A 16,261-nucleotide genomic window follows, 5' to 3' on the forward strand; every position below is an offset into this window, starting at 1 on the left:
CGCCAGCTAAAAGCTTCTTTCTAAATCATATGGCCACGATGACCTCGGAAAACGCATTCGACCCGCTCAGCATCAATCTTGCAAAACAAAAACGCGCACTCCGCGCTCTTCTGCCTCCCGATTCCTTTCATATCCAATGTATAACAGAAGCGAACACACCAGTACACGCTCTATCCACATTATCTCGCCTGCTAGCTGTTCCGGCTCTCACTCTGACTATCGCCGATCTGTTCAGACCTCTTTTGATTGATTTATGCGCCAGATGGCTTCACGACGATGACGATATCGAAGACAGGTTCATCGCATTTTGTCTCCTCATTGAGTTTCATGAGGAACTATATCCGTATGTTTTGTTATCGTCCTTGTGTTTTTCGTCTCACATCTGGTTCTAGATGCTTATATGTTTTCTTGCAAAAACCATGTCTATCCAAGGGACCACTTGCTTTCATAGCTGCGGCTCCTTCTGTGGCTGAAATTGAAACTACTCGTCTGCACTGCATGTTGCTTGCATATTATCGCCTTCTCCGCGCCAATCGTCTCCTTCCCAAGCATCTACTATGGGACGAGTCGCTATTATCCAAACTACTCTTCCCGCCTCACCCCGATACAGGTGTACGGTTGCTCGCTGCTCGCTGCTATGCATCGCATGTTAGTATGGCAGAAATTGAGCGCGAGAGGCTCATCAACCATGTCCTCGGCGAGTTTTGCGGCGTTGATTGCCCGATTAACTATGGCCAGACTATCGATGGGACTGTCGTTGAGACTGACGGCTGGCTCATGCCTGCATTGGAGATCAAACGTATTCATGATGCACGCGATGCCATTCTCGAAAATTCCGATTTTTACTCTCCTGAGGCAGAGGACGTATTGCAGCCTCTCTCGGAGGCAGACCTGAGGTTCGTCGCCTGCTATATCGTCGCAAACATGAAACTAATGCTTCTGCTAGTCCCTGGATTGCTAACATCCATGGTTTATTGATGCTCAAGTCATCTCCAACCATGCCTTCTCCTTCAGACATCATTGCAACGCCTTCCGCTATCGCTGCTCTCCGTGAGATTGCGGCACACCTTTCTCTTCGCTTGCCTATCCTCCTATCTTCCCCACCTTCCTCAGGAAAATCACTCTTCATATCCCATCTCGCTTCCAGATTACACCCAACGATGCCAGTCAACGAGCTCATCGTGACCGTTCACCTGGCCGACACGTCCCTCGACCCTCGGGCTCTTCTTGGCTCGTACATTTCCTCACCATCACAACCTGGGACTTTTGAGTGGAAGGATGGTGTCCTTGTGCGTGCACTGCGCGAGGGGCGCTGGCTAGTGCTTTCTGACATAGATCGTGCTAGCATGGAAGTTTTGGCCCTGCTGAAGCCACTTGTCGAGAGTATGGGCCTTGGGAATTGGATTGGACACCGCGCAGGTATAGAGGTCCCCGGCAAGGGCCGCGTCGAGGCGCGTGAAGGTTTTGCGCTCTTTGCCACTCGATCACTTGCTGTTGGGCACGGAAAGAAGGTGCCTCCCCCAACATTCTTTGGTTCACATAAATGGCATGAAGTGATGGTGGACGCACTAGACGCAGAAGAGGTTAGATCTATCATAGAAAACAGGTTCCCGAAGATTGTGGGAGCTGCTGCGGCTCTTATCAAGGTCTGGGGTGATGTGCAAGCACTCGGCTCAACATCATCTTCCCGTCCTGTTGGGCTACGCGAACTTCAGAAGTTTTGTCAGCGAGTTGAGCGCCTCCTACCGTCCAGCCACACGGTGGATGTGGAAGAGTTACCACTCTCAAACATCTTCCCCAATCCAAGTCTTCGTGAAGAAATATTCCTCGAGTCCCGTGATGTCTTTTTCGGTGCGGGCACCCTCACTGCGTCTGCGCGTGCACACTCTGCGCGGGTTTCCTCTATTATTGGGGCGTACTTGGATCTGGATGCAGAGCGGCAGGCATGGTTGCTTCTGAGACACACATCGGACTTCGAAATTGAGAAAGATGTCAACGGGGAGGTGCTCGCCGCACGCTGTGGACGCACACGTCTCCCCGCTCGTCCTATGAAGGGCATGAGCACTGGTGCATCCTCACGACCCTTCGCCCTGCACAAGCCAGCTCTGCTACTTCTCTCGCGCATCAGCACTGCACTCGCGCTGTCTGAGCCCGTCCTGCTTACTGGCGAGACTGGTACGGGTAAGACGAGCGCAGTAACATACCTTGCATCATTACTGAGGCGTCCGCTAATTTCCCTGAATCTCTCACACCAGACGGAAGCTTCGGATCTTCTGGGAGGCTTTCGTCCTGTCGATGCACGTGTCAGGGGGAGCGAGTTGATGGAACATTGGAGTGAGCTATTTGGGGGAACGTTCAGCCGCAAGCGAAATGCGGGCTTCGAGGACGGTTTGAGGAAAGCTGTGAGGGAAGGACGGTGGAAGAGGGCTGTTGGTATGTGGAAGGAGAGTGGGAAGATGGCAAGGGAGAGAATTCGAGGCAAGGTTGAAGGAGATGTAGGGTATGTATTGACTTTCATTTTGTTTACTCCGTTGTTGATCCCACTTCTTAGGGAGAAGGATCCTGACGCGCCGAGGAAACGAAGGAAAGTCGAGGCTGAGATGAAGGTCTCTGAAGCGGACTGGGAACGGTTTGAGAAGGATGTGGATGAATTTGATCTTCAACATGCACAAGGGAAAGGCAAATTCACATTTGATTTTGTGGAGGGTCCACTTGTGAAGGCTCTGCGTGCTGGTGACTGGTATGTTGCAGTTGAACTACACACAGTAACGCTTCTCATACGATTTTCAGGATTCTCCTTGACGAGATCAATTTGGCAAGTCCCGAGACGCTAGAATGTATTACAAGTCTCCTGCGCGGTCCAACAGCCTCGATCACACTTACCGAGCAAGGCTCTCTGTCTGCTGTCCCACGGCATCCTGATTTCCGTCTCTTCGCATGTATGAACCCCGCTACTGACGTCGGCAAGAAGGACCTCCCTCCCACCATCCGTGCGCGCTTCACAGAGATTGATGTCCCTTCCCCGGATGCAGATCGCGAGACTCTTCTCAGCATTGTTTCGCAGTATATCGGAGCAAGTGCGGTTGGTGATAAAGGTGCTGTGATGGATGTTGCAGAGTTCTATATCTCTGTCAAGGGTGCAGAGCTCGCAGATGGCTCAAACAAGAAGCCACATTACAGTATGCGCACGCTTGCGAGAGCCCTGACGTTTGCTGCAGATATTACAGGGATGTTCGGGTTGCGACGCGCACTTTGGGAGGGGATGTTGATGGCATTTACTATGGTCTTAGACGGGGGAAGCGCGGAAATTGTAACTGTCCTTGCACAGAAGCATATCCTCGCTGGTGTCCGCAATCCTCGATCGTTACTTGCCAGGGAACCGAATTTTCCTCCTGGGCGGTCTATAGAAGAATTCATCAAGTTCGGACCGTTTTATCTAGAGAAGGGACCACTCCCCGAGGATCCCATGGAGGAATATATCATGACACCATCAGTCGAGAAGAAGCTAATCGACCTCGCAAGAATCGTCTTGACTCGACGCTTTCCCGTGCTAATTGAAGGACCCACCTCAGCAGGCAAGACGAGTGCAGTAGAGTACCTCGCTCGCAGAACCGGTCACCGCTTTATCCGCATCAACAATCACGAGCACACTGACGTGCAGGAATACCTCGGCTCATACGTTTCTGATCCTGCCACTGGCAAGCTCGTGTTCAAAGATGGCTTGCTCGTCCATGCTCTACGACATGGACATTGGATCGTACTGGACGAGCTGAACTTGGCACCTACAGACGTATTGGAAGCTCTTAATCGGCTGCTAGATGACAACCGGGAGCTTGTCGTTCCGGAGACACAAGAGGTCATTCGCCCACATCCACACTTTATGCTATTCGCAACGCAAAATCCCCCTGGTCTATATGCAGGGAGGAAGGTTTTGTCCCGTGCCTTCCGAAACCGTTTTCTCGAAGTTCACTTCCAGGATGTGCCCCAAGCTGAGCTTGAAACTATTCTTTGCCAGCGTTGCCGTATTGCGCCTTCCTATGGCCAGAAAATTGTCAGCGTGTTCCGTGAATTGCAGAAACGTCGTCAGTCGGGTCGCGTTTTCGAGAGCAAGCAAGGTTTTGCTACTCTTCGTGATCTCTTTAGATGGGCCGGTCGTGATGCAGTGGGTTATCAAGAGTTGGCAGAGAATGGGTATATGCTACTTGCGGAACGTGCACGACGCGAGGACGACAAAGTTGTGGTGAAGGAGGTCATAGAGTCCATCATGAAGGTCCGCATCGACGAGCGCACGATCTACGACATTCATTCCACAACGGAGGATGCACAGACCTTTTTAGGATGCCCCATACCACCAGACTCGCAGGTTGTCTGGACGAGTGCGATGCAACGGCTCTTTGTCCTGGTGTCGCGTGCTCTACGGTTCAATGAACCCGTGCTTTTGGTGGGAGAGACAGGTTCCGGAAAGACATCTGTCTGTCAGCTCTACGCGGAAGTCGTCTCCAAGCATTTGTATACACTGAACTGCCACCAAAACACAGAGACCGCAGACCTTATCGGTGGCTTGCGACCTGTACGCAACCGTGCATCAGCCGAGGCTAACATCATCCGTGATGCTAATACCATCCTTGAGCGCGCGGGAATTGACGACATTCCTTCTGATTCCAAGCAGCTGTTGTCCCGAATAAATACGCTCCTCAAGGCGGGCAAGGATCTGGACCCGTCGTTCCTGACTCCCTTACGCGATATTCAGGAGAATCTCAACCGGATTTGCTGCTTGTTTGAATGGCATGATGGACCGTTAGTTCGCGCAATGCGTGAAGGACATGTTTTTCTTCTCGATGAGATCTCCCTCGCCGACGATTCTGTTCTAGAACGTCTAAACAGCGCCCTGGAACCTGGCCGCACGATCGTGCTTGCAGAACGTGGTGGTATTGATGGTGATTATCCCGCTATACATGCTTCCAACGAGTTTAAATTGCTTGCTACCATGAATCCCGGTGGTGATTATGGGAAGAAAGAGCTTTCTCCTGCTCTGCGAAACCGTTTCACGGAGATTTGGGTACCAGCCGTAACTAGTCAGGCGGATTTGCGGTTGATTGTTGACTACTCGTGGAAGCACAACTCCACGAAGCCGTTCACGGGTCCGCTCCTGCAGTTTACTAACTGGCTTCGGGATAGAGTTCACGACCCTACTATTTGCTCCCTGCGAGATATATTGGTAGGTCTCCCTTTCGTCAGTGTTGGCCATTCGTGCTCATCTATGTTTTCTAGGCTTGGGTGACATTTGCTAATGCTGCGTGTTCTGGCAGTGCAGAAACCTCCATGTTACCGGCAGAAATTTTCGTATGTTGGAATTGTGTATTGAGGCAATTTGGTTGTTGACAATATTCCAGCATCATGCGGCCCACATGACTTTCCTCGACGGTCTTGGATCCTTGCCACAGCTAGCTTCTTACTCGCCTGATGCGCTGAGTCAGCTAAGGAATGATGCCATTGAGAAGCTGCAGATGGTCGTGCCTTTCAAAGAAGCCGAACAGTCGTACGCTTTTGATGCATCGAACTTCGTGCAACTTGGGTCTTTTGCCATCCCTAAAGGCCCATTAAGATCGGTATTGCATAACTTCAGTCTGCAGGCGCCGACCGCTCGTGAGAATGCAATGCGAGTGGTTAGGGCATGTCAGGTCTCCAAGCCGGTCCTCCTGGAAGGCAGTCCAGGCGTGGGAAAAACCAGTTTGATCACTACTCTTGCCATGCTTTCAGGATATCATCTCTGTCGGATCAATCTGTCCGACCAAACGGATCTCATGGATCTCTTTGGTTCTGATCTTCCCGTTGAGAATGGCTCTCCGGGAGAATTCGCCTGGAAAGATGCCGAATTTTTGACAGCAATGCAAGAAGGACATTGGGTTCTCCTCGATGAGATGAATCTCGCACCCCAAGCTATCCTCGAGGGGCTTAATGCTGTGCTAGACCACCGAGGTACTGTTTACATTCCCGAGCTCGGGAGATCCTTTGTTCGGCATCCTGCTTTCCGTGTCTTCGCGGCACAAAATCCACTCCAACAGGGAGGAGGTCGCAAGGGACTTCCAAAGTCTTTTCTGGACCGGTTCACGAAGGTCTATATTGAGGAGCTATCTTCTGAGGATCTTCTTCTTGTCTGCCGAGAACATTTCAGGGGTTGTGATGAGGACATGCTACGCGCTATGATAGCATACAACAACCGTCTGAACCAGGAAGTTGTACACAGGAGGACTTTTGGTCGCGACGGCAGTCCTTGGGAATTCAACCTTCGCGATGTTCTCCGCTGGGGAGAGCTATTGCAATCATCGCCCATTTCACATCATCCTCGAGATTTCTTGCGAGTTATCTACCTCAGCAGGTTCAGGACACTCGCCGATCGTAACTGCGCCCAACAATTGTTCGATCAAACCTTTTCTCCATCTAGTCCGACTATCCTTCACAATCCGCATCCTGTCATATCATCGTCACACTTCCGTGTCGGGCACTACCTCGTAGAGCGACGTAACAATACCCTGAGCGTTCGACCCAGGTGCCTACTACAAGCACACTTAGCTACGCTAGAAGCCATAGGGGCGTGTCTCTCTAGGTCGTGGTTAGTCATTGTTACAGGACGACACGACAGCGGTAAGTCAGAACTCATCCGTACTGTCGCTGACCTTTCAGGGAATATCCTTCATGAGATAACCATTACGAGTTCCACTGATACCATGGATATTCTTGGAGGTTTCGAGCAAATGGATCATCATACGCGGGTACTTGCTCTCGTTCAAGACATCATCAATTTTGGAGAAAGTCGTTCTAGATGCCTGTCTAGTTGTGCCACTGATCGCCAGACTTTTCTTTCGCTTCTCCTCGAGTTGCATTCATCACCTCCTCCATCCTCCAACTCCCTGCTCCGTTCTGCAGCACAAGTACTATCATCTTTTGCTGACTATAATTCTTCGGATGAAGCGCGGGCCTTACTGCATCGCGTTCAGCAATTATCGTCCGCGGTAACATCAAGTGGCCAATTTGAATGGATCGATGGCCCTCTCGTACGCGCAATCAAGCGAGGACATTGGGTAGTTCTGGACGGCGCGAATCTCTGTAATCCTTCCGTCCTCGATCGGCTGAACTCTCTTTGTGAACCTGGTGGAGTTCTCGTTCTCAGCGAAAGAGGATATGTCAATGGTGCGGTACAAACGCTCAAGCCGCATCCCAACTTTCGCATGTTTATGACATCTGACCCTCGATATGGCGACCTATCGCGTGCGATGCGAAATCGTGGTATTGAAGTGTCATTGACCGCTTCCTACTCTTCAGAAGATGAACTTCGCCTCCGGCTTCATCGCCGACTTCCTACGACTATCTTAGGCACAGGTCCTCCTTTCTCTGTGACACACGAGCTTGTACGCAGAGGCATTTACTACACTCATCGCGAGGAAAATAACGACTCATGGCCGTCTGGGTTAGTTGAAGAAGAGTCTTCCACATCTTCATTGATCACTCTGGCACCGTTCCTTCGACCATCCAAACCGGACCTGCGCGCTATGATTCATTTCATGCTAAGGACCATCTCTTTGAATGCAACACCTTCGTTGCGGCGCTTTATGAAGCTAGCAATGCCTCCGCGCTCCCCACAGTCTATCTTGGACGATGCCCTTTCCTCGGGAGCTTTCAAGCTCTTTGCTGAGTGGCGAAAAGATCTCCTTGCTTCCCGAGTGACGAATGACGCTATTACAGCTCTGGTTAGTGTTTGCAACATCCGTGCTGGGTCTAGTGCACGTCCCACTATTTGCATGTACTCAATACGTCTGTTGAAATATAGCCAGTGGATACTTTCATGGTCTGTCCGCCATGCAAGTTCTGCAGTCATGAAAACGGAAATCACCCAATACACTTGATGCTCCTTCAAACTTTGAACTTGATCGCTGCAATATTTATCGATGACACCGAGCGAACTGAGATGCCACAAGAACTGCACGGCATAGGTGCGAGCAAGATGACTTTACCAACACGTCAGCACCATCCAACATACTTACGACTGTTGGATGCTATTCGTGAAGTTCTGGAAGAGGTGCGTAGAGCAGCTGAGGAGGTTTTCAACCGAATCGTTGGAAGATCTCAAGTTCAGGTTAGATGTCAATTCATCATTCTTATGCTAATCGTTGTATTGAACGGTCGTCAGCTGGTGGACCTTGAACTCGCCCTCAAACTACTTAGGATTTCCAGGCAACTCCGACGATCAGGAACGGGCACATGTGTCGATTACTCCTCAATACAGGCATGCTCCAGGTCAATCGTAACCGCATTGCAATCACGGGGACCAGCGTTTGAACGTCTCGCAGGTGTTTCTGCTGTGTTAGATGAGGCTGTTTCCCCCACCTCTGGACTAGGCTTGACCGACATGTGGACGCACTTGTTTGCACCAACAACTATCGAAGTCTCACTTCCAGAGATCAGAAGTCTCGAGTATGCCTCTAGGCAACTACATGAAGGCTTAAATCAGCACGGTATGAATTTTTTATTTGCGCTCGGCACATTCTCATCATCAATCTCCAATAGTCCGCCGCAAGCAAATTCTAGAAGTTTTATCCCTTTATACCCTTCCGCTCATGAGCACAGTATCCACCGACTTAGAGATGGAATTGGCACACACGGTGAAAGAAAAGGTTTGGTCCGATTATTCCTCCAGCGCGCACACCGCTGAAGTGAATATTCTAGGTTACGTTGAACTTCCAAGGGGGCAGTGATTCCCCCAAACGACACGCCGACCCTTCTCTCCTTATCTGCGAATTGCCCTGGTTGAGTGGCATTCGTGAGGCGTCATCATCGTCATCATCGGTGAGTTGTATTTTCGTGCTGCCTTTGCAGGATATCCATGATGACATCGTATAGACCGTTCCTTCTGTCATAAAACGCTTGATTGACGTAGCATGCGAGAAACCACGCGAGGATCTCATTCGCTTTGCATCGTATCAGCATTTCATATGGGCGCATGACGCAGGAGGGGGAGGTAAGAGCATCACTATGTCCCTCACATGCGACATGCGGCTAAATTCTTGATTAGTTCCCACGCATCTCTTGACTGCTTTGCAGACTCGATGGCTCGCAAGTCTGTGGAATTCAGGCTTGACCCAGGTCGTGAGTGATTGTAACGTGGCCTCTGCATATTCAGTGACTTATGAGATCCTACACAGGAAATTCTTGATGGACCGGATGTCCTCCTCTGCCCGACTCTTCTTCGGGTCTCCATAGAACTGAGGTATAAAAACTCCGTTTCTATCGATATCATATGCTCATCCACTGCGTAGTCAAGCGCGGAGCGTTTCACTATCTTCCCTCGAAGAGCACGAAGGTTCTGTTCGTCGTCACCTACGGCTGCTCTCTATGCAATGTGTTGTTCATGAGTCAAGGGTGCAACAATTATCAGCATTCATGTACCAATGCATTTTATCCGTAAGTGAACCGGCGGTCACTATCGCAATTCTCCTCTGATTGCCCATCAGGTTGCATCCTGCTTCGCTTCATCATTTGATGATATTAGCTGGCAAGCCATGCTTAGATCTCCCGTCAATAGTAGCGCCTTCCCCATGACAATGTTGTCTCTCCTCGAAAATTCCAAGCACGAGCCCTTGAAAGCAGCTATCCATATATTTCTACGCCCCAACCTCATACGGTTCGCAACCGACCGCCAGCCACGAGACATGATGGTGGCTCGCTTAGGACATTGCTATATTTCCCTCAGCAGGATGATCCTTAACCTATCCATTCCTGATCTTCCGGTAGACCCCGCAGCCGTGATTCATCGTTTAGCGGAATACTCGCAAGAAGAGACTGATTTTCTGTCGACCCAGTCATCTCTCCATAAAGCATGGGAACACCGAACCGCTAGCAATCTATTCAACAGTGTTACACAATATCTCGATGTTTTATCTGAAGCAGAACGCAAAAATCTTCCCTCGGGCTTCTCAAACCTTCCCCGACGACCTGATGGTAACCGCATTCACGCATTTTGGTCCGAGGTTTCGCAGCTTCAAAATCAAGTTATCCAACCCAGCAAGGTCGATGATTTAACTACCATTCTCGAAACCGGCAATCCTTCTGCTTTCGCGCGCGAATCTGTGATGCAGGAATCAATATCCGGGTTTTGTCAACGGATGGACAATCTTTACCACGACTTCAGAGATATTGCAAAAATTATCCACCTGGCGCTCCTCCTCCTCCGTCTCGGAATCCGACTTGTTCGCTGTTCTGCCCAGCAAATGTCCTACGCACAGCATACTCAGCAGAACATAGTTGCTACTTCCCTGGTGACATATCCGTCTCTTCGTAGTGCGCAACTGTTGCAGACGCAACTTGAACAAGGAGCTGCATCCGGAGCATCTCCTTCTGATCAGGTCTTACTGCATGTGTCAGCCATAGGCCTCCGTGCTGCCATGTCGGGCCTGGCTCCCCATGCTGCTGCAGTCCATGCGGCATATGAGCAGGCATTCAGACTCTGGACTATGGACCGCACTCGCCAAAATGAGAAGGAACATGATGACTCGTCGCTATACAGGCGTAGCGCCCTTAATCATGATGCCTCCACAGAAGTTGAAGCGGAACAGAAAGAGTTTTTGGAACTGTTCCCGACATTTGAGGACGCGCTCGCTAGTCCTGACGGCATACCTAACAAGACTCACGAAAAGCCCTCTGAGTTCTTTAGCGTTTCTGCAGCCGAAGCGCTGCTGGGGATGCACTTCGGACTCGCCGGAGTCGCCAGCATCGGTATCAGTGTTGGAGGTCCCAATACGAGGTTTAATTCATCTCGTCGGTCGGTTTTGAACACGCTCCTCGACAGCCGATATCTCACTCTCCCAGACACCCTTGACGATGAATCGTTGCACGAACAGCTTTCTTTTGTTCACGACCATCTTCTTGCGCTGAAGTCTCAGGAGCGCGCTACCGGCCAGCTATTCAACTTCTACGCCGATGCGAACATTAGAGAGGCGAAGAAGGCCCTTGCAACGGTGGACTCCCTTAGAATGCGATTGGTCGCGCTCATCGAAGACTGGCCTGATCAGATGGTTTTACAGTACCTGAAAGACCGCTGTGATACGTTCTTGGCCCTGGACATAAACAGTCCTATTGCCAAACTGTTGTCCGGCCTGGAGCAAATCATACTGCAGACAGACGAGTGGGAAACGTACGCACACCGTGGAAATAGCCTCAGGGCACATCAGCAAGAGTTAACAATGCTCGTCGTAGAATGGAGACGCTTGGAACTGTCGTGCTGGAAAGTGCTATTACAGTCCCAGTCTGACTCGTTCGTCAAAGGAGTGTCGGAATTTTGGTTCCGACTGTATGATCTCACAGTGCGTGGCACGCTTAGTGCAGCTCACGAGGATCAAGGCGCTGCTACTGGAGCTCTCCAACAATATCTCAGGCAACTACCATCGCTCCTAGACGACTTCATGCATTCCAGCGCTCTAGGTCAATTCCAGGTCAGGTTGGATCTCCTCGAGACTTTCAGGATCATCGTCGGTCACATCGCATCTACATTGGACGGATGGCAGCGCAATGCCCTCAAACGCGTCGGACTTGTCTTGGCGTCCACTCGGAGATATTATCAATTGTTTGCAGCCCAGCTAGCCGGATCTCTGGCGGACCAAAGAGGAGGACTTGAGAAAGATGTTCAGGCATTCATAAAACTCGCCAGCTGGAAAGACGTTAATGTTCAAGCCCTGAAGCAAAGTGCTCAGCGAACGCATCATCAGCTCTACAAGCTGATCCGTAAATTCCGGGAGATCTTGCGTCAGCCCATCGCTGAGCGCATGTTGCCAACATTCGCTGGTGATGCTGAATGCACCCAGTCAACAGATGCTCTGGGTTACTCGGGAGATCTGCTCTCCATAGCATCCACTCTGCAGCGCGGCGACTCTCCACAACCGAACGGAACCCATTCCACTCCTTCTCACCTGGCCAATTTAAATCAGACACTCGCGAGATTCCGTGGGCTTGTGAACAGTCGTATTCGGGCTTTCCTGCGCCGACGTCTCCCTCATCATGTTGACCAACTTGCAGTCGAAATCATCCTTACCGCACGAGACCTAGCAGCAGAAGGCGTGCCCCCAGGTCTTGCTAAGGAGAAACGAGAAAAATACGTGAAGGGCCTGCTGGTTCGCAAGAGGAAGGCTTTGAGCGATCTCTTGAAGGAGCTTAAACGTGCCGGTCTCGCTGCCAATGTCAAACCAGAAGTGCTCGCCGAGCTCAGAGATGAATGCTGGATACGAGAGCAACCGTCAATACCCCCAGAAAGCTCAGTACATGTTGAGAAGGGGGAGTATTACTTCGACCGCCTTCGTGGTGCTCTTCCGGCAGTCAGAGTCTTGGTTTCCGATCATCACTTGGACATAAGCACGCGTGATCTGCTTCGAGGTATTACCTTCGTGGAGTCTGGTTATTCATTAGCTCTTAAGGCGAGGTCTTCGTAAGTCAACAGATTCTTGATGACACCCTTTCTTACCGTGAGTCTCCAGGCTGTCAACAGCTTTTCAGTGTTTCATCAATATCAAACGGTGTGCGGAGCGCCTTCAGACCCTCGTTGAAGCACCTCTACTTGTCACCAAAGGATTTTTGCCCACTCGTCTGATGCATCTATGTCAAGCACTCGGCAACGCCGTGCATGCTTTCGAAGAACTTCTCCAAGGAATCCGCCTTTTCATCGAGATTCAGGAGGACCAAGGCGCCGCACTATCAGTCATGGTTGAGGTCCAATCAGTTTGTGCCAAGACACAACTTCTTCATGACCGTGCTTCGGTGGTTTTCCAGAGAGGCCAGTACACAATGCCTACGGTGCTACCTGGTGGTGGGTAGTTTCCTTACAGACATAGTCACAAGCTGATTATTTGCCCAACAGTTGAATACGCCACTGTTAAAGAAGCTGATGAACATTTCCGTGCCATTCCCGACTACCTCCAAAAGATGAGAACGACGGAACCACGACTCAGCTATATGTTGTCTCCTATCGAGCACTGGCTTCGTGATCAATACCTTTCTATAGATGCCGAGACACCACCCGGAGCTGCAGAATCATCGGGTGCGGATGTCGTAATCGAGACGCTTTTGGTTACAGTGCAGTCCCTCTTGAAAAGATGTCCGGAAGGGTCTACCGACGAGCCTCTCGATGATGAAGCCCAGGATAATTTCATTCGTGAGGACTTGGGCACAATTTCAGGCTTCACTCAATCCTTGGACCTTCATGTCCTTTTGGAACGGCTGGATGCTATGACGACCCATCTTTCCTCCCTTTCACAGTGCGACATCCAGGCAAACCTTCGGCGCCTCCTTCCCTTTCTCCAGTGCTACATTTCTTTCGTGGGAGAACACCTCATGGTGCACAGTCAGTGGACAAAGGCCCTCTTCAAGCTCGACTTCATCGTTTCCTCTGTCATGCATACCATCGCTAGGCAAGGCTTTTGTTTGCCCCCGGATACAACTGATTCAGGTGAGGGCGAAGGCGGCACCGAGACCGCCGGGGGAGTGGGCCTAGGTGACGGAACGGGAATGGAGAACGTAAGCAAGGAGATCGAGGATGAAAGTCAGGTTGAAGGACTGAAAGGGGACGAAGGTGAAGCCCAAGATGAGCAGGCGCACGGAGCTGATGATAATACCATTGAGATGAGCGAGGATATTGGTGGAGAGATGGAAGATGTGCCAGACGATGGAGATGAGGACGGAGATGAGGAAGATGATGGTGGCGATGAGCAGGAGGAGCCGGAGGAGCAGTTGGGGAAACTCGATGCAGGTGATCCAAATGCAGTCGACGAAAAGCTATGGGGCGATGAATCTGCGGAATTAGAGTCTGCGGACCAGGACCAGGTCCCCCAAGATCGCTCAGAAATGCAGGAGAAGGAGTCAGAGGTCGTAGCCAATGAGCGCAACCAATCAAAGAAAGAGGGTGGCAACGAGAAGATGGAAAAGAAAGATGGGATGATGGATGAAAAAAGTGAGGAGATCGAAGAAGGCGAAGAACCCGACGAAGACTTGGAGGCCCCAAATGCGAATGGCGCGCCCATGGATGAGTACATTCCCGATGCCAACACCCTGGATCTGCCTGATGACATGGCTCTGGAGCCCGACGAACAAGGGGATCAAGGAGGACTCGATATGGGGGATGAAATGGATACGGGGCTGGATGAAGATGAACAACACGTTGACGAGATGGAGGAAACTGACCAACTCGGAAAAGACGAGTCCCCAGAGGATGTACCGGAACCTCAATCGCAAGAAAACCAGCTGCCAGATCAGCCTCCCAGAGCTGCAGACGATGCAGACAATGTAGACGAAGACGTCGAGGAAGGCGCTATCGCTCAGCCAGATGTCTCGCCTGGAAGCAGAGACGCTGGGAACAAGGATAACGAGCCGCAGGCCAATGATAGTGCACAACAAGGGCAGGCAGGCGACGCATCTGGTGAAATGAAGGACGATGCCACAGCAGCTGAACAGAGCACCAACGAGACCTCGGAAGAATCAAAGTACGTTCACTTATCTATGCAGAAACTTGTATCTGACTTGTGACCAGGCCAAGGGATGATGCTGAACCCTCAAAGCCATGGTCTTCCACCGACATTGCCACGAAACCGGGTACATCAGCGGAGGGCACGCAGCATGGTGGCGCCAATGCCCGCCAACGACCCGAACTCGCTACGAACCCCATCCGCAACCTTGGTGATGCACTCAAAGAGGTACAACAGCGCTTCGAAGATATCCTGGGCGGTGGGGAGTCTTCCCCGCCCGCCACAGACCAAGCTGCTGAGCAGGTGGAGTATGCAGATGCGGACGAGGAAATGCAGGCTCTGGGTGCGGCGGGCGAGGAGCGGGTTGTGAAGCTGAATGAGCTAAGGCTTGTTGATGAGCAAACAGAGGCAGTTGCGCTACCCATGGACGTCGATGCTCCCCGTACGGATGAGCTCGCGCCACCACCACAGCCATTGGCCTCATTGCATACGGAGCCAGCGACTGAGGGAGCACGTCCAGACATCGAAGGCGCTATAACTCAGTTGGAAAGGCGCTCTGCTGCAGACCCCGAACATGTTTCCTCACGCCGCGATCCTTCGTCTTCACAAGCGGATGTCGATGAAGACATGGAAAAGCCCGGTCCAGACAGCTCCTTCGAAAACATAGAGGCAGCCCTCCGGACCTGGCAGGATTCGGGCTATACCTGCGAAGACGCCGAGTCTCTTTGGCGGCTTTACACATCCCTCACACACGACCTCTCTTACGCTCTTTGCGAACAATTGCGCCTTATCCTTGCACCCACCTTGGCCACTCGTCTCAAAGGCGACTACCGGACAGGCAAAAGGCTCAACATGAAGAAGATCATCCCTTATATCGCCTCTGACTACACCAAGGACAAGATCTGGCTTCGGCGCACGCGCCCCAGCCAGCGCGAGTACCAGGTCCTTCTCGCACTCGACGACAGCCGCAGCATGGCAAGCTCTCGCAGCGTACATCTTGCTTATCAGACACTTGCCCTCGTGAGCAACGCCATGGGAAAGCTTGAAGTTGGCGACGTTGCAATTGCTAGATTCGGCGAGAGCATGGAGTTACTTCATGGCTTCGATGAAGGACCATTTACGGATGCTGCTGGTGCAAAGACGCTCGGCGCATTCAGATTTGAGCAGCGTGCAACGAATGTCCTGGATATGGTAGAGACGAGTCTTGAGGTGCTAGAGAGCGCTAGGGAAAGAAGGGCCACCGGGTCGGCAAGTGCAGGTGAACTATGGCAACTCGAGATCATCATTTCGGACGGTATCTGTCAGGATCACGAGCGTTTGCGACAGGTGCTGAGACGGGCAACAAGTCAACGCGTCATGATCGTGTTCATCATCATTGACTCACTGCACTCGACCTCCACTTCTGGGCTTGGGCAAACACAAGACCCTTCTGCTGTACAAAACTCAATCGTTTCGATGAATCAAGTCGCCTACACGATGATCAACGGGCGCATGGAGCTTCAGGTGGAGAGGTATCTGGATTCTTTCCCATTTGATTACTACGTGGTGTTACGAAGCGTTGAGGCGCTGCCTGAAGTACTGTCAGATACGCTTCGACAGTTTTTCGAAAGGATCTCGGAAGAGTAGAATACATGCATCGTTGGCCTAATTATAAGTTTCACGTCGTCGATATTGTTGTACATATATTGTTTGTGATATATTAAATTGTATGCATACCAACGCCAGCTGAAATCAAACCACCAGGTCTGAAACCTTGCCTT

The 16,261-nt window shown here is 51.2% G+C and overlaps 1 protein-coding gene across 1 annotated transcript; it reads left to right on the plus strand.

Annotated features, from left to right (window-relative positions):
* Nucleotides 1–38: 38 nt before the first annotated feature.
* Nucleotides 39–16,127, plus strand: BJ212DRAFT_1479486 (uncharacterized protein; the record flags this gene model as incomplete). Its single annotated transcript, XM_041339890.1, has 19 exons — nucleotides 39–343; nucleotides 393–896; nucleotides 947–2,500; nucleotides 2,552–2,740; nucleotides 2,791–5,218; nucleotides 5,272–5,343; nucleotides 5,394–7,748; nucleotides 7,829–8,134; nucleotides 8,189–8,513; nucleotides 8,566–8,672; nucleotides 8,725–8,844; nucleotides 8,899–9,016; nucleotides 9,071–9,144; nucleotides 9,201–9,265; nucleotides 9,315–9,459; nucleotides 9,510–12,472; nucleotides 12,522–12,850; nucleotides 12,902–14,519; nucleotides 14,567–16,127. The coding sequence occupies 19 exons, from the start codon at nucleotides 39–41 to the stop codon at nucleotides 16,125–16,127; spliced, it is 15,138 nt and encodes a 5,045-aa protein (XP_041194349.1).
* Between the last annotated feature and the right edge of the window lie 134 nt (nucleotides 16,128–16,261).

Source organism: Suillus subaureus, assembly GCF_016647635.1.
Source record: "Suillus subaureus strain MN1 chromosome Unknown BJ212scaffold_11, whole genome shotgun sequence".
Classification (NCBI taxonomy): Eukaryota; Fungi; Basidiomycota; class Agaricomycetes; order Boletales; family Suillaceae; genus Suillus; species Suillus subaureus.